At 57.4% G+C, this 18513-nt stretch overlaps 1 protein-coding gene across 1 annotated transcript in view; it reads right to left on the minus strand.

Annotated features, from left to right (window-relative positions):
• The window catches only part of Chchd6 (coiled-coil-helix-coiled-coil-helix domain containing 6), a 180345-nt gene that overhangs the window by 18179 nt on the left and 143653 nt on the right, over positions 1 to 18513 (minus strand). Inside the window, exon 6 of the mRNA XM_027954480.3 lies at positions 4426 to 4496. Coding sequence (XP_027810281.3) covers positions 4426 to 4496 — 71 coding nt within the window. The remainder of the gene's footprint in view (positions 1 to 4425; positions 4497 to 18513) is intronic.

The raw sequence follows: 18513 nt of genomic DNA on the forward strand, positions 1-18513 counted from the left end.
CCAAGAGAGAGAAGTCGTGGAAGGTCACACCCTAGGGCAAGCCACAGTCAGCTGGGTCCCTGACGGGAGCAGAGTGACCTACCTTTATCCAGGAAGCCACCAAGAACAGGGAAGGGGAATGTCACCAGGGCCTGTGTACCTCCTCCGTACCGTGCCTGGCATTCATCAGGAATCACCAGGCACACAAAGATGGGGCACAGGGCGAGTGGGGCAGAAAGGGCCCAGAAACGGACCCCGAGATGACTCTAAATAACTGAGATTAAAACGCTCAGGAAAATGGACAGCAAAAAGCAGAATTTCACCAGAGACTGGGAAACTTGGAAGAGAAAATGTAAGAAAAGCAATGGAACGTCTATAATGGGAGGAAAGAAAAGAAAGACCTTCAAATAACTGAAATTCGGAGCACAATAAATAGGCTTAAGGCAAACTTTTACCATCAAGAGGGGACCAGGGGCTGCAAGATCAATACAAGTGTGGGCCATGGCACGGGGATCTTTATAAAAGAAAAAGAGAGAGAGAGAGAGAGAGAGACACACACACACACACTAATACATGAAACTAGAATCCCAGAGAGAGGGAAAGAGAACACAGGGCGGGCATTATCTGAAGAGATAATGGCTGAGAAATTTCTAGAACTGACGAAACTCCAAGGCTTGAACCCCAAAAAGGGAAGGAGAGAGGATCTGTATTGCTGGTGTCCCCAGAGAAGGTCAGGAACCCAGGATGAGGCTGGTGACATCTTTAAACACCTGAAAGAAATGACTGCTCCAGCCTTCGATGATGAAGGGGAGTAAAGATGTTTCTAGACGATTAAAAACAGAATTTCCAGCAAAGCCACCCTGAGAGAAGCCGTTGGTGGGGTGGGATTCGATCTTGGGAACAGGAAGCTGATAGATGAGTAAAGACAGGAAATGCAAATGTGACCGAGTGGCTTTGCTGGTGGACACAGACTGCTGCCCCTGGTGACAGATCACAGAGCAGGTGGGCCAAGGCAGGACAAAGCCGGGTTCTAGAAAGTTCCCAGGAATCGACAGCATTTTCTCTAATCACAGCAGGTGCAACTGGAGATCAGTCACCAAAGGGTAACTGGAACATTGCCAAGAAATCAGAATGAAAATCAGAACATTTCTGAGTTTATGATGACCAAGATATCATTTCAAAACTGTCCTGTGGGCCCGAGGCCATGTCCTTTCACTTCTTTGGATAACGTGAATCACCTGCCCCAGGGCCTTTGCACAGCCTGAAACTTACTAAATGCGTTTCCTCCTCTCTTCTGGCCAACTTCTGAATTGCAGGTGTTACTCTGTCCAGAGTTCGGGTTCCTCTGAGGGGTCTCTTTTTTTCTTTTTGAACTCAGGGCACACTGAACCCGTGCTCTACCTCTGAGCGATGTTCACCACCTTTTTAAACTGTATTTTGCTTTATTTTGAGACAAGGTCTTGCGAAGTCGCTTAGGCTGGCTTTGAACCTGGGCTCCTCTGCCTCATTCTCCCGAGTCCCTGGGATGACAGGCGTGTGCCTGGAGTGGTATGTGCCTTTTTATTGGTTCTCTGTGGTCACACATGACATGGGGATTGACGTCGACTGTTTAACTCACACTTTTTTCCTTCCCAGGGCTCATGACGATAATCAATTGTCCCCCGAGTGCTCTGCGCTTCTGCTGGTGGGGACCGGAGGAGTCGTATTCATTACCGTGTCTCCAGGGCCTAGCATGGTGCGTGGCAAACAGCAGGCGCTCTATGTGTGTGTGTGTGAGTTGATGAATGAAAACACGGACACACAGTTTACCAGCGGAGTAACCGCTCGGTTGACTCAAAGCTGCTAAAAGATGCTCCACTGTCTTGGAAGAGAGCTGCCTGTGTCACCGCTGCCAGTAGTTGGCGTTTCTTTCTGTGACATTTACAATCATCTGCTGATCCAAGAACCCGCCCAGAGACTCCCCTGGATATTTAAGGGAAACAGTGTCTGACTGTGCGCTGCTCCCTGATCGCTCTTTGGGAAAAGGCAGAGTATTCTGGAAACTCGACTTATGTATCCAGTCTGTTCACACCAAGTGAGTCCTGAGAAAGCCATTCAGATGACAGCCACCGTGGGTGACAGTGTGGGAGCCTCTGGGGCTGCAGATGAGGTGGCGCATGCCCGGGGGGCACCTGCTTCTCAGTTCCGAAGCCGAGAGCAAGTCGCTGGCAGAGAGAGGCAGGGTATGGGCCTGCTCCCTGGGCACGGGTGGCACCTTCCCTCTGTCTCCACAGGATGGAGGGACACAGGGAGCTCTCTGGGTCCCCTTATAAGGACACAAATCCCACTGCGAGGGCTCCACCTCAAAACCTCCTCACGTGGCCAAAGCCCCATTCCTGATACTGTCACCCTGGGGATTAGGTTCTTGGGGTCCACAGTCAGCGGTCACCACCGGCTGAGGATGTCCTGTCCGTTGTTAGGGGAGGAAGCGGTGGCCTGCAGAAGTGGAGTGACTCACCCAGGATCATAGACCCTGTGAGTGGAGGGCTGAGTCCGAGCCAAGTCTGTGTGACTCCAGGCGGCTCCCAGTGTCCCCTGCTGCCTAGTTTCTGTGTAGAAAGGGCCTTCAGGGGGCAGAGCTGACATAGACACAGGAAGAACATGGCTCTGGAGCGGTCGGAGCGAAATGGGACCCCAGCTCCAGTACAGCAGCAGCTGTGTCAGCTTTCTGTCACTGTGACAAAGTGCCCGAGGAAATCTACTTAAAAAGAAGAAAGGTTTCTTTGGTTCGCGGTTTCAGAGGTTTTAGTCCATGGCCGACGGGTCTGTTATTGGGCCCTGAGGCAGCCCAGCCTGTCATGGAGGGGCTTGTGACAGAGGCCAGTTCCTTCATGGCCGAGGGAAAGCAGAGAATCAGGGTGGGGACAGGGTGGGGACAGGGTGCCCTTGGAAGGCCCATCCCCAGTGACTTGACTTCCTCCTGCTGGATCCTAACTCCCAGAGGTCCCACCACCTGCCAGCACTGCCTGGGGCTGGAAGCCATCCTTCGACATGTGGGCCCTTGGGGACATTAAGACCTAGGCTACAGCACCTCTGTGACAGTGACCAAGTGAGGCAGGTGTCCGGCCTCTCCAGCCGCAGCCTCAACTCTTCATGGAGCAGGTGACCACCAGCAGGTGACAGGCCAGAACAGGGGCCTCACGGGGCTCAGTACATGGCCCCTCGGCTTCCCTCTGGGTGACAGCACCTTGTCCCCACCCTGCCTGCAGAGGGGAGGAGGGACTGCCTGTGATGACACAGGGCGATTCCCCAGCGGCTCCTGCTCTGCTCCAGGCTGCCTGGCGGCCACTTTGGGCCCCATGTCCCCTTTGATGTGGCTGCCCCTCCCCCATCTGTACCCAGGCCCAGCCTGACATGGAGGAGGGACCCTTCCCAACAGGCCCGCTGCCCCCGACAGTGGTGCCCGCAGGAGGGTGGCACACAGCCGGCCCGGCCCTCCGTCCCTGGGTCCCGCGTTCTCCAAGCCCCTCTCCTCGTCCCCGTCCCCGTGCCCTGCTGAGCCGGGCCTCGGCCTGGTCCTGGCTGGGACACAGAATCCCGGACAACTGTTCCCTGTCCCCAGACCTGTCCTCATGCCACCTCGCTTCAAGTGTCTCCTGCTCAGGAACAAGTCCTGGGGCTCTTTCCCGTCCTCTCCTGTTCCCTGGGGTCTGTCTGGTGACGTCTCGGTCCTCACAGTCCTTCCTCCTGGCTCCCCTCAGGGCTGTCCGCAGCCATTACTTTTTTGGTCCCAGGGATGGCACCCAGGGACCCCGATCTCTGAGCCCCCTCCCCAGCCCCTTTTTAGATTTTATTTAGAGACAGGGTCTCGCTGAGTGGCTCAGGGCCTCGCTGTGGCTGAGGCTGGCCTCCACCTTGCGGTCCTCCTGCCTCAGCCTCCCCAGCTGCAGAGACGTCAGGTGTGCACACGGTGCCCAACTCTGTGTCATTGTCACAAGTCGGCTCACCCTGGGGAGGGAGGGGCGCTGGCAGCAGCCTCAGCTCCCTGGGAGTTCAGTGTGGCCCGTCCTGCGTGTCACCAAGCCAGAGGTGCCTTACGGGAATCAGGAGTGAAGGAGTTGACTTTGGGGCCATGAGAAAAACCCCAGGGCTTCCTCCATCGGCAGAGGGTCAGGAGAGCCTGGCAGTGTCCCTGCCTGAGCCCCTGGCCGCGAGCCCACACCAACGGCGCCAGCTGTCAGACAGGGGTCGGTCTGCGTCCCCCCACTGTCACCTGCCAAGAGCAGGAAGGACTGCCAGCAGATGTGGCCAACGACTGATGACCAATGGCTGCGGGGGTCCAGGGGACAGTGCGGGACAGATGGCTGCCTGTCATCAGAGAAAAGGGAGGCCAGGCCGGAGGTGCCAGGCGTCAGGCCACCCGAGGGACGCACGGGGCAGGCCGGGTCCCAGAGAAGCAGCGCTCACCTGATGGCGCTCTCCGCCTTGGTCGCGGCCTCGTGGAACTGCTGCGACGACAGCTCGTACATCTCGGTGTTCTGGAAGACAAGGACAGGCCTGCTCAGTGACACTCCAGTCCCCGGGCTCCCGTGCCGACCCGGGACAAGAGGGCGCTGCGTCACAGATGGACAGATGCCGATTCCCCGACCAGCACCAAAGCTGAAGGGTGATTAGTCCACAGCTCGGGCTGCAGGGCTCACCGCTGCCTTGGAACATTCTAGAATACAGAGGCGGCAGGAGCCTCTCGTCAGGGTGGCCCCCCTCGGCCCATGAGCCCAACCTGCTGCCACCTGCTCTGGTAAAGGAAGCCCTCCTGGCACCCGGCCACGCGCATGCCTGTGTGTGCCCTCGATGGCTGCTCCCGAGGCAGGCCGAGGAGTCTGGCAGAGGCCGTGCGGCCCCCAAACCTGGGACCTTCACTATCTTCTCATGTGTCCCCAAGCCCCGTCCCCAGCCCTTTTTCTTATTTAGAGACAGGGTCTCGCTGAGTTGCTGAGGGCCTTGCTCAGTGGCTGAGGCTGGCCTCCACCTTGCCATCCTCCTGCCTCAGCCTCCTGAGCCACTGGGATGTGGGCCACCCTGCCTGGTATATTCACTGTGGCTTTTTAAAAAAGTTTTTAAAAGTTTTAGTCGTAAATGGACACGATGCCTTTATTTCATTTATTTATATGGTGCTGAGGATCGAACTCAGTGCCCCGTGTGCGCCAGGCCAGCGCTCTGCCACGGAGCCCCGGCCCCAGCCCCAGCTTCACTATCTTTAAGGAGCAGACGCGTGGGCAGCAGAGGCCAGGCCGTGACGCTGGCTCCCACAGGAAGCAGGCTCCAGAATGCAGCCCTGCAGCCGGGCCAGGCCAGGCGGGCCTGTGGGGCGGGCAGGGAGCGGCCACAGCGGCCACCTCTCCCCAGGGCGGGTGATGAAGGCCACAGCCATGCCACACGGGGTCAGGCTGCGGCCAGACCCTTGGCAGCCCTGGGCCACCGGTCAGGGGCAGGAGGCCTGTGAGGGCCCGGGGACAGCCATCCTCAGACAGCGAGAGGCCAGGGGCCACAGTAGCAGCCACGCAGGGTCCCGGGGGCCACAGGTGGGTGGTGGGCACTGCCCGGGCTCCCTGGGCGAGGAGGACGGGTCTGGGCGGGAACCAGACGCTCTGGGGACTGTCCCACTGCTGCCCGGGAGGTCCATGGGGAGGGGGCCCCTGAGGACAGGCCCTGGGTGGGGACTAGGGAGGCCACTTGGATGCAGGTCTGTGGGATTCCAAGGGGCCCCGAGCCAGGGCTTCTGGGAATCAGGTTCAAACCCAGAGACACTGATCTTGCCTCAGCCAACCCTGGGTGTCCTCGGCAGAGGTGAGGACACAGAGGAGCCACATATATTATCTTTGGGCACCAGGGATTGAACCCAGGGGCCCTCGACCCCTGAGCCCTGTCCCCAGCCCATTATATATTTTATTTAGAGACAGGGTCTCCCTGAGCTGCTTAGGGCCTCACTAAGTGGCTGAGGCTGGCCTCCACCTTGCGGTCCTCCTGCCTCAGCCTCCCGAGCTGTTGGGATGACGGGCGTGGGCCCCCACAGACCCACATTTTCACCTTCACTCAGGATGTGCTGCCTGTGGTCTTGGGATAAGCCCCTTAATTCCTCTGAGCCTTGTTTGCTAAACTGCAAGACAGGTGCCATCTACTTCCCAGGGTGGCTCAGGGATGGGCTGGCGCTCAGCACCCACTCCGCCCAGCACAGCCTTCTATGATGAGGCCCGGCCTTTTCTGCCACTGACACGTGGCTCATCCCAAGTCCCTCTGCAGATCCTGCCTGTGTCCTTTCCCACAGACTCGCTCAAGCCTTCTCTTTGGCTAAACCCCTCACTTCCTGTGGCTTGTCACATCCATGGGGCCCCTTGGTGTCAGGCCCGGGCACCTGCTGACGTCCCTCTGGAAGGGAGACCCGGGGTCTGGACGGGGCCTGGCTAGCAGGAGATGCCCAGAGGCCTTGTTCTGGATTTTGTGCCACCAGGGACAGTCTGGCCGCAGCCGAGTTAGACTGCAAGCTCGGAGTGACCTGTGGTCAGCTAGATTTGTCATCGGAAGTACCCACAGGCCAAGAAGTGGCCGCGATGTCCCCACAGCAACTTCCTCTATTGTTTCTCAGAATGACTCAGTGAAACTCCCCTCCTCTCGGCCCCGCTGTGGGGACCTGGGGACCTGGGGACCGCCACTGTGGAGCCGACCCCGCTGCGGGGACCTGGGGACCGCCACCCCGGGTACAGGAAGTCCTCCCGCCCACGACTGGGGAGCACGGTGCTGGCTTCCTCTGTTCACCAGCCCCCACCCACAGGCCCCCCCACCCGATCTTGCTGGAGGGGACCACGTGTCCCGCCCTCTTTGGGGACAAGGTCACTCCATGGGTCACTACTACAAGAGGGCGACTAGGCCTGGCCACCAACAGGCTCATCCTGAGAAGCCTCTCGGGGCCAGGGGACCCCAACACAACAGCAGCCCGCTCCCTGGGCTCGTGGGGTCTGCACACAACACAGCGTCACCGTAACAAGGGGACCAGGGCCAGATGGTCCTCTTGGCAGCTGGACCCAGCGCCAGGGCCTGATCTTGTTCTTTACAGTGTTTTTGAGAAGTTATTAACTCCTGTGGCTTAAAGGACAAGGACAGGAGGGCAGAGGGCACCGAGCAAGGGCGGGCCTCCTGGTCAGCTGGTGCCCAGCCTGCCCTTCTTCCTCTGAGTGCCCCGCCAGCAAGTCCCCTGGGCCCTGGTGGGCACACTGCGCAGCCAGCCTGCCCAGGGCCCAGATGTCCCCGACACCACAGCAGGTGACGTGTCCTGAGTCATTTTTCACTTCCCAGGGCCCTTACCTGTTTTCCCTCTGAATGAACCTTTCTGGGCTGGGGTCCCTCCGCACAGAGTCCTTGGCCAGTGTGCACGAGGCCCTGGGTCCGTCCCCAGCCCCAGAAACACACACACAGATGCACAAACAAATCAGTGTCTCTGCATGGCAGAGACGTCCCAGGCCACCTGTGTTCCCCACCACCACAACTGTGCTCAGAGGAACCTGCCGGCACCTAGGACTTGGTGCACATGTGAGTACATCTAAGGGAACATTCTAGAAGCCGAGTCCTTGGGTCAAATAGTGTATTATTATAATTTTTTTGGTACCAGGGATGGAACCCAGGGGCACTCAACCCCTGAGCCCTGTCCCCAGCCCTCTTTATATCTTATTTAGAGACAGGGTCTCGCTGAGTTGCTTAGGGCCTCACTCAGTGGCTGAGGCTGGCCTCCACCTTATGATCCTCCTGCCTCAGCCTCCTGAGCGGCTGGGATGACAGATGTGCATCACTGTGCCTGCCTCCCCCTTAGACTCTATCCCCCACAACACCTCACGCAGACGTAGGGACGCAGTAAGCCAGGAACCCAGCTCTTGGCTTAGGTGTGTGTCTTCCAGGGCTCGAGCCCCACAGTCACCATCCTCCAGGCCCATGGACGGGCGCTTGCCCTTGCACCGGCCATCACACCACACACCCCAACGCTCAGGCTTCTCTCTCTGCCCTGCGCTCATGGCTCGCCGCTCCTGCCCTGGCCCAGGACAGCAGGCCAGTCTCCTCTTCCGCCAGTTCCCGTCCCCCCCAGCTGCCCGCCGTGCTGCCCTCACCCTCGTGCTCTCTTTTGATCTTGCAAATCCAGGCCCTTGGAGAAATCAGACGGTCTGAAATATGGAAACCGCTTGCAAAGTAATTGAAGAAACACTGTGACTTTTGAAACCCACAGAGATAACACTCGCACCTTCCTCCTCACGTTATTTAATTTTTAATGGCAGATTTAATTAATGGAGATCAGGCCTTGCGCCTTCAGATGTGCACCGAGCAGCTGGAGGAGGGGAGGAGGGGCGGCTGTGTGCAGGGCGGAGGAGGAGGCTGTCCCGGGGAGAAGAGGAGCACCTGCAAGTCGTCACTCAGGATCCTGAGACGCCGTCACTCAGGGCGGATTCACTGCCATGCCCTTCGGGAGAGTCCCCAGCAACTCGCGGGGTGCCAGGGTTCCTCTACAGAACCAGGGGTCGCGCCTCCCGAGGCCTAACTGGGGAGACGGGCTCCACCCTTAGCCCTGGACAGGAAAAATACAAACCTGCCCTGCTGTCCCCTCACTGAACGAGGAAAGCCTGTAGCCGAGCACAGTGCTGCACACCTGTCCTCCCAGAGGCTCGGGAGGCTGAGGCAGGAGGATCACAAAGTGGAGGCCAGCCTCAGCAACTTGAGTGCTCCTGAGTTCACTCCCCTGTTACCCACCCCCCAAAAAAAAGAGTCTAAAGGGGATCCAAGCGTTCCCGGATGTATGTGTAACCAGAAAGACAATTAAGGTGCATTCTAAGAATAATGGCAGGTAGCCCAGGGGGCAGTGGTGACAGGCACGCGTGGGCCAGGGGCTCAGACTGTGGTGGGGTTGGGAAGCCCCTCCCAGTGTCCCTGCAGGCACCTGTCAGCACCTCTGTGTAAAAGGGAGGAGGGTGACAGGAGGTCCTTCCTAGGACATGGCGGGCTGGGAATGAGGTCATGCACAAAGAATGCTGGGAACAGGGTGGCCGCGGTCACGCCCCGTTAGTGTTTGCACAACTCCACAAACATCCCCCACTCGGACCCACAGGAGCCAGCAGCCGTCTGAGGGGACTGACGGGCGTCTCCCTGGGGAGGGCCAGTCCACAGAGGTGGCTCCAGCCTCTTCTGGGCATGCGTGGGCCGCAGGGTGGGTCACGGTCCCTGGCACACAGCGGTCTTCGATGCAAAGTCCCTGAGTAGCTGGGGACAGTCAGAAGCACTCAGGGCGCAGTGGTCGACTTATGAGGGGAGAGGGTTTGCTGAGCCCGTCTGTCCCTAGGGGAGCTGGCCGGCTGATGTGGAACGCCGCTGGGCACAGCCAAGGGCACAAGCAGGGAAGGGGGACACTGAGGCGTGGCCAGGAAGAGTCCGAGGACTTAGGTGGGAGTCAGGAATTTGGAATCTTCATCCCAAAGTGGGGGCATTGGGCCAAACGCTTTGGGGAGGAAGGAAGCATCCCGGGCACCAGGCTCTGGGTCCTCCAGCAGTGTCCCCAGAACTCAGACCCAACAGGGACGCGGCTGCTCACCAGGTGCAGCGGCCTTCCTCTGCCGGGCCCTGTGGGGGGACTGTCCAGCAGGCAGATCCTGGAGGGCTCGAGGACAACTGGAAGGTCAAGGGGAGGAAACTGAGGCTGAGCCAGGCAGATCCTGCCCTGGGTGTTTGAGTGTGTGTGTGATCATCAGTGTGTGTGAGTGTGAGTGTGTGACTGTGTGAGTGTGAGTGTGAGTGTCCTCCCTTCCTGGCCACGAGAGCACGCTCTGGCCACAGCTCCGGGGGACTCCCACACAGGTCCCGGGTGCCCAGGGGTCCCCCAGGAAGAAAAGCATCGAATCAAAAGCCACGGGAGCGGAACGCGGTGCCGATGCAGGGAGATGGCCCTGCAGAGAAGCAGCCAAGCCCAGAATCCTGGCTGTGCGGGGCGCAGGAGGGACGCTGGCAAATGGGGGCCGCTGGACACAGGCCAGGGCCAGGGCCAGGGCCAAGGCCGGGAAGCCCCAGAGCCCGAGAGCAGATTGCAGAAGGCGCGTCCCTGCCAAGGCGCTGTCCGCACGGCCAGGCCTGGTCAGCCGGGGCCCCGGAATCTCGCAGCCTAATTAGCCGGAGCTTCTGGAAGCTCGCGGAACGCGGGTTCCCAGGGCAGGGGAGGCGATGGGCGGTCGGTGTGGAGCTGCTCACGTGGAAACAGCCAGGCTCGAGAGGGAAGGAGCAGAGTGAGGCTTCCTAAACAGGTCCAGATTATCAGTGTGAGTGTGAGTGTGAGTGTGTCAGAGTGTGAGTGTGAGTGTGTGTGATTACGAGCGTATGAGTGTGTGTATGAGTATGTTTGAGTGAGTGTGTGTGTTTGAGAGTGAGTGTGACTGTGACTGTGTGAGAGTGTGTGTGATTATGAGTGTGTGTGTGAGCACAAGTGTGTGTTTGAGGGTGTGTGAGAGTGTGAGTGTATGAGTGATTATGAATGTGTGTGTCAGAGTGAGTGTGTGAGTCTGAGTGTGTGTGTATGTGTGAGTGTGATTATGAGTGTATGAGTGTGTATATGAGTATGAGTCTGAATGTGTGTGTTTGACGTGTGACTGAGTATGAGTGTGTGAGTGTATGACTGTGTGTGTGTGAGACTGTGATTGTGAGTGAGTGACTGTAAGTATGTGTGAGTATGAGTGTGTTTGTGTGAGAGCGTGAGTGTATGAGTGAGTGTTATTATGAATGTGTGTCAGTATGTGTGATTATGAGTGTGAGTATGAGTGTGTATGTGACTGAGAGTGTGTGAGTATGAGAGTGTGTGTGACTGTGTGAGAGTGTGTGTGTCAGTGTGATTATGAATGTGTCAGAATGAGTGTGTGAGTCTGAGTGTGTGTGTATGAGTGATTATGAGTGTATGAGTGTGTGTATGAGTGAGTCTGAATGTGTGTGAGGTGTGACTATGTGACTGAGTATGAGTGTGTGTGACTGTGTGTGAGACTGATTATGAGTGTGTGTGACTGTGTGTGTATGTGTGTGTTTGAATGTGTGTGAGAGCGTGAGTGTGTGTGACTGTAATTATGAATGTGTATGTCAGGATGAGTGTGTGAGTGTATATGTGTGAGTGTGATTATGAGTGTATGTGTATGAGTGAGTCTGAGTGTGTGTGTGTGTTTGTGTGTCTGAGGTGTGACTGTATGAGTGTGTGAGGGTGTGTTTGTGTGACTGTGTGTGTGAGACTGTGATTATGAGTATGTGTGAGTATGAGTGTGTGTTTGAGCGTGTGTGAGAGCGTGAGTGTGTGAGTGTGATTATAAATGTGTGTCAGAGTGTGAGTGTGTCGAGAGTGAGTGGAGTATGAATGTGTGTGTTTGAGTGTGTGTGTGATCATGAGTGTGTGTGAGTATGAGTGTGAGTGTGTGACTGTGTGAGTGTGAGTGTGTGAGTGTCCTCCCTTCCTGACCTGCCCTTGCTTTATGTCAGACGAGGCGCACAGGCCAGGGTCAGCCCGGAGCCCCCCTCGGCCCCCAGGGCGCCCTATCTGAGATGGTGACGCTCCAAAGCCCCCCACAGCCGTGCCCTGTCCCCCGCCCTTCTCTCTGGCCTCAGCCCTGGCCCTGCCTGGACGCCCGGCTCCTGTTCGCTGGACACTGCTCTTTTGCGGCAGGGTGACCTGCGCTTCTTGTCCTCCTCAGACCCTCAGATCTCCCGCAGGGCACTGGCTCCGACCTCATGTCCAGCTCTGGAGCCCGGACAATCGGGTGACCTGCCTCCTCCGCCCGTGGGTGTGGGGGACCCTGGAGTCCCTCAGGAATCTGTCCTGAGCAAACTCAGGCTCCCAGCAGGGGACTCTTGATGGCCTCCTTGCCCACGCCCACTAGCTGCTCCAACCCTACCCTGTCACCATGACCCTGGGTCCCTAGTGCCAGCAGAGGACGAGGTCCCACCCACAGCACCTTCCTGTGGGACCCAGCGTCCTCCGCCTCTGCGTCCTCAGAAGACACCTACCATCCATCTGTGTCCCTGAGCGCTGTGCTGACTGTGACGCGGGACGGTTGGCCACAATGGCGGGGAGCAGTGCATTGGATGAGACGCAGGGGCCTAAAGGGAGGGGAGGGGACAGGGGAATGAATGGGACCTCGCTTTCCCATGTTCACAGAGGAACCCACGACCAGGGACACCCCACAGCAGGTCCAGCCACAGGAATGGACCCCCATTAGAACAAGTCACACTCCGCGCGTGCACAATTTGTCCAAATGCACTCTACTGTCGCGTGCATCTAAAAAGAACCAGTAAGAATCTTTAAAAAATGCAACGATCGGGTTAGGAACACAGCTCAGTTGGTAGAGCGTCACCTCGCATGCGCAAGGCCCTGGGTTCAATGCCCAGCACTCCCCCCGCCCCAAAAAAAGTGTACTTTAACTTGCAACACATCTAGAAATAAACATTCAAGAAAGGCACGCAGAGATGAATGACATGAACTAAAGAGCGCTGTGCCCAGTCCCTCGCAGTTCCACTCGTCTCTTTCATTAACTGGACAAATATTTATTGAGGGTCTATTATTTACCAAGCTGGTTCCATTACCAGTGAGCAGTGCAGTAAGCACAAGAGGTGACAGTGTGTGTGTGTGTGTGTGTGTGTAAAAGGAAGTCAGTGACTCTATATAGTCCCAAGTGCCACTTGAAAACCCAAAGCAGTCAGGCGCGGTGGCCCACATCTGTCATCCCAGTGGCTGGGGAGGCTGAGGCAGGAGGATCACAAGGTGGAGGCCAGCCTCAGCAACTCAGCGAGACCCTGTCTCTAAATAAAATTAAAAAAGGGCTGGGGACGGGGCTTAGTGGGTAGGTACCCCTGGGTTCCATCCCCAGGACCCCAAATAGATAAATATAAATAAAAACCCAAAGCAGATGAAGTGGGGGAGTCATCTTAAACAGGACATCAGGGAAGGGAGACCTCTGTCTCTGCTGGGTGACACCAGGCAGAAACCTGAACCATGTGAAGCACAGCTGGGGAGGTGGGAGTGTGCTCCACAAGTTCTTGGGACAGCAGGGTGACAGTGGCTGGGAGACTTTCAAGGACAAAAGGAAGTGACACAGAGCGGGGTCATGCTCACGCGGAGCCTGTCCCAGGGTGGCGGGCTGGGAGGTGCGGCGGGGTGGGGGGGGCACATCCTATTTCCATTCTGTAAGAGTGGAGGCAGCCTGGCCACTGAGGCTTCTGTAGTGACCTGGGGGAGGGACAGCCGGGTCACTGACTGCAGGGTGACAAACGAGATCTCTGCCAATGGTGGTGGTGGTGGGGGTGTCTGAAATGCTCAGGAGACAATGGGTGGGAAGGCCACAGGAATGAGGAGTGGGGTGGGGGGAGACCAAGAACTTGGTGGTTTCTGCAGCGGTCACCCCAGCAAGCCTTGGCTGAGCCCTGAGATCTGGGTGGCCCTCACAGAAGGGCACTGCGCGGGCTGCATCCTGCCTCTGTGGGCCTCTGTCCCCTGGGGGACCCCCCTTCCAAACGCTCCTCCTCCTTCCAAACCCCCACCCCCTGGCTCTCATGTCCCAGACAGTCACCTGTCAATCACCACAGCTTCCTGACCCTGAGGGGACCCATGTCAAACTGGCGACACATGCAGACAGCGCTGTCCCTTGAATCCTTCCTTGTCTCTCCACCATCCTGGTCTCATCCAATAAATATATATATATATATATTTTTTTTTTTTTTGGTACCAGGGATGAAACCCAGGGTTGCTCACCCCGGAGCCCCGTCCCCAGCCCTTTTTAGATTTTATTCAGAGACAGGGTCTCGCTGAGTGGCTGAGGCTGGCCTCCAACCTGCGATCCTCCTGCCTCGGCCTCCAGAGCCGCTGGGAAGACAGGTGTGCGCCACCCATCCGTCTTTATTATCTTATGAGTGGACAACTACCAGGATACAGCTGACACAGACGCCATCCTGTCCCCTGCTCCTGCTTCCTCTGGCTCAGTTTACCTTGCCCTCCACTGGCAGAGGGTTCCTTAAACCCAGATCCCAGCTGACACCCTCTAAAACCTCCCAGTGTCAGCAGAGTGGCATCCAAGGGTCTCCCTTTGGGATGGGGCGGACTTGGTAATGACCCTGGCCTTGTCCCTGCGTCCTCTGCACCTCACTCAGTGCCTCTCTGTCCTCTAGGCCTCGCGATGGTGTGGACACTGCTTCCTCTGCTCATCCTCTGCTGTCCACCTGCGTTGACACCCAACAGTGTCCTTCTGCTGGACAGCGCCATTCTTCTGCAGGGCAGAATGAACCAGTCCCCCGTGCTCTGTACCAAGACAGGCATCCCAGCATGCACTGCAGCCACCGGCCCCTGGGCCCCCTGGCTTGTTTCCTATTTTCCTGGCTCATGCTGGGTGCCTTCTCAGCTCAACCTAGGCCTGACCGGCTTGGGGACTGCACTGCCCTGTCACCTGTGCGGTCAGGTGGTCCACAGCGTCCCCCCAGGTGTGCCTCCCGTCCCCAGCCTTGCCTCCTCAACCCACGTGGCCCACCCCTGCCCTCCCCAGGTTCCACACCCCTGGGAAGGCCCTCTGTCCTGAGCTGCCCAAACCTGCTGTGGGTGACACGCTCATGAGGGTGCTGGGCCTGTGGCTTTAGGGGAGACCCTCCCGGAAGCGGATCCTTGGCGGAGGGGACTCTGGGGCAGGGCCCAATGTCATGCTCTCTCTGTTGGCGCCATGGCCAGGGTCGGAGACCTGCGCTCTGTCTGTGTCTCCCGGGGGTTGGCTGAGTCTCCTGACGTGTCCGCCACTTTGGGGTGCGTGTGTCGCTGGCTGAGCGGCTGGGGGGGTTCACTCCCCCCTCCTTACAGGGGAGTGAAGGGTCAGAGCCGTGAACATCCCTTTGCATGTCCTAAGGCGACACACAAATGTAGGATTGTGCTAATTAGTCATAACTGCACAGGTTTTGAAGAAAATGGATTTACACTGAATACTAACCACCAGCCGTCGGAGGGCGAGCGGGGGTGACGGGCGAGAGCTGGGTCTCACCGCACAGGGCTCGGTGACAACCTCACTTTGTGGCCCGGCTGTTCCAGGCTGCAGAGGCCTGGTGAAGGTGGCCAGGGACACACACACACCCCAAGAACCCATGGCTCCTGGGAACCCAAGCCCAGTGACGTGTGACAGAGGTGGCTACAGAGGAGGGTGAGGGCAGCTGCTTGGCCCTGTCCCTGTGGGAGGTGGTCTAAGAACTGAAGGGAAGGGCTTGTTTGAGGGTATAGACGGGGATCTGAAGAAGTGAATTCAAGGCAGTGAGATCATTCAAGCTTAAGCCCACAGAAGAAGTGTCTGGTAACCAATTAAGAAAAAACGACACAGTTCCATTTGAAGTGACGTCTGAAAAAGTTTTAGGTAGGGCACGGTGGCCCACGCCTGTCATCCCAGCGGCTCAGGAGGCCGAGGCAGGAGGATCGCAAGGTGGAGGCCAGCCTCAGCCACTTAGCTAGGCCCTAAGCAGCTCAGTGAGACCCTGTCTCTAAATAAACTATATTTTATAGTTTATTTAATAAACTGTAAATAAAATATAGAATAAAGGTCTCGTGTCCATCAACAACTAATAACAGACACGATGAAGAACCCGCCCCTGCCCTCAAGCAGCTGATAGTCCAGGAGGGGAGACATACTGCACGGGTTCGGAGACCCTGAGCAGCACATGGAGGGCGGAAACTTCCAGAAGCATCAGACAGCCTCCTCACAGTGGGGTGGGCGCTGAGGATGGCACCAGAGCCCAGTGTCAAGTGCTCTGTAAATAAGCAGCCAGGTCTCCTACCCGGACACTCTCTGCTTGAGGAGAAAAGGGCACCCCAGAGGGTCAAGCGAGCAGTCAAACAGCGTCTGAGTCTCAGTTCTGCCGAGGAAGCGCAGGGTGGTGTCCCCCAGCCTGACTGGACAGTCCAGGGGCAGCGAGCGGGGCTTGCTGGCAGCAGGAGGTGGCCTGGTGCTGGGCCCACAGACCCAAGGGCCTCACTGCCAACAGCCTGTGCAGATGGCAGCAGGAGGGGAGGTCTCAGTGGGACCCACTGAGCAGAACTCTCAAGGGCAGGGCGTCTGTGGGGGCCCCCGAGCCACCCCCAGGCCTCATGGAGCTGTGAGAATAAAGGATCCGCAGTCCCATCCTCTAGGGTCACAACCCCCAGGACGGTCCCTCAAGCAAGGCTCCTGATCTAGATCCATCCAGCCAAGACCTCAGAGCCGGGGTGGCTGGAGGAGAGGAAGGGGAAGCGCATTTCAGGGAGAGGGAACAGCATGTCCAGGGTCCCCGGGGACACATGGAAGAAAGGTCAGGTGGCCGGAGGTTGTCTACGCCAAGTGCAAAGGATCTCGTTCAATTCCACCAGTCAGCGAGGTCGGAACGGCATCTTTTTATAGATGAGAAAACAGATTCGGAGGGAAGAAGAAACCCACCCAATGTCACAGAATCGGCGAGTGGCCGAGGCCAGGCTGCGGGACCCCACACCAGGCACCAGGCGAGGGAGGGAGAGAGTCTTCAGTTAAGACCTGGTGAGGAGGATGACCAGGACACCATCAGATGGACAAGCAGGTCTGCTCTGTTAACAACGTCGTGGTTGAAAGAGGGACACTTTGTCAGTGGCAGGCTCAGGAGGCTGAGGCAGGAGGATGGCAAGTTGGAGGCCAGCCTCAACGACTTAATAAGGTCCTAAGAACTCAGAAAACCCCTGTCTCTGAATAAAATATAAAAAGGGCTGGGGATGGGGGCTCAGTGGCTAAGCACCCCTGGGCTCAATCCCTGGTATCAAAAGAGAGAAGGGATCATTAAATTAGTCAGGCTAATGTGAACCAAAGGTACGTGAAAGAAACTGAGGGTCCAGAGGACACAGGGTGGGTCATGCGGACAGGGGACAACTGAGCTGGTCTGGAGCAGAGACCCAGGCCTGCAGCTGCCCAGGGACCTTTGTTCTGCTTCTAGGCTGTGAACATCCTTAAGATAAACTTGTACTTCCCGAGAAAACTAGCCTCCTCTAACCAACGCACTTTCCACAAAGTCCCCAAGGGCAGAGGAGAGAACACGTACCCTCCAGGGTCCAGGGGTAATGCCAGAAGTGGCCCGAGGCAAGGAAGGATAAAATTGCTTTGAAATTGCCTCTTTTATCTCGAAACACAACTTGAATTTTCCAAGCTATTCCATAATATCAGTGTTTGCTTTAATATAAAAATAGCAATTCTCCCCTCGACACCTCATGTAAAATTGATGACCGGGGAAGAGGTGCCCTTTCGTCTGTGGCTTTCCTATGTACTGCCTGGTAGGTGAGGGGCACCCCTGGGGGTATCCACTCTGAGGGTGCTTATCCTGGGGTGTGGGGTGCTAGGGCTTGGGGGGGATGGCTGAGCTCTAAGGGCCTCCCAGCTCTGACCTGCAGACTGTGAGCCCCAGGACTAAGTGGCACTCAGGGGCCAGTTCTTACCTACTCTGAGCAAGAGGCCCATGTCCTGCCCCACGTCCAGCCAGGCAATCGCACAGCCAGATGCAAGTCCTTTAAAAGACTTTTACTCCTTCCTACCAACCTACATCCGATGGCGGGATGCCACAGGGACAGTCTGTGTTGGGGACATAGTCAGCAAATCCAGCCAAGGAAAAGTCTGGGGTCAAAGAGGCCCCCTCCTACCACTAGGCTCTGCAATTCTGTCCTCCCTATCCCAGGCCTGGGGAGCTCTGCTCTCCCTTCCCAGCTGACTCACGGTGCCCTGGGGCAAGTCGCCTCACCTCCCCGGGTTCTGGCAAAATGAGGCAATTAGATCACACTGATTGGAAGGTGCTTTGCAGCTTGAGGATGTCGGTGTCAGCTCTGCAGCATCAGCAGGAAGGGGAAGGTTGACACATGGCAGAGGAGCGAGGCATGGTGGGTTATTAAGGTGGAAGAAAGTGAGCTTCACACAGTGCAGCGTGATTCTGTGTGCCTAAAACACACTCTGCAATACGCATTCAGGTTTCCTGAAGGGGTTTAAAGACGCCCTGGCAGTGGCCACTCTGGTGAGGGGGACAAGGAGCCGGCGGGAGAGGAGAGTTTGATGTTGCATTGACTGTAAATGCTTTATCCCAGGCATTCGGGACTTTTTAAATGGAATAACTAAAGGCCTAGGAAGCACCTGCTGTCACACAAGCTGTGGCAGCACCTCTGGATCCCTGCTGGGCACTGTTGGTGCAGGAAGAATGAAGGCCAGGATCGCTCCGCCTCACCTGTGTGGCTGGGCCACCTGCACCTTGCTAATCAGCAAACAAAAGAGGCTTCCAGGTCGCAGGACCTTGGAGACCCCTCCCAGGGGTCTCCCACCCTCGCCTGGCCAGCCCCCTAGCGCAAGGGCACCTGAGCACAGGCACCCTGCCGCTCCCCACCACGGGCATGCGCGGTGCTGATGGGGAGATGGGCACGTGGGCCAAAATGGAAGGCACCTGCCAACTTCTCTCTTTCAAAGTGCAGCCTGCAGCCCTCCTGTCCACTCCACAGCTCCCTGGTGG

The sequence above is a fragment of the Marmota flaviventris genome, chromosome 20, assembly GCF_047511675.1.
Source record: "Marmota flaviventris isolate mMarFla1 chromosome 20, mMarFla1.hap1, whole genome shotgun sequence".
Lineage (NCBI taxonomy): Eukaryota > Metazoa > Chordata > Mammalia > Rodentia > Sciuridae > Marmota > Marmota flaviventris.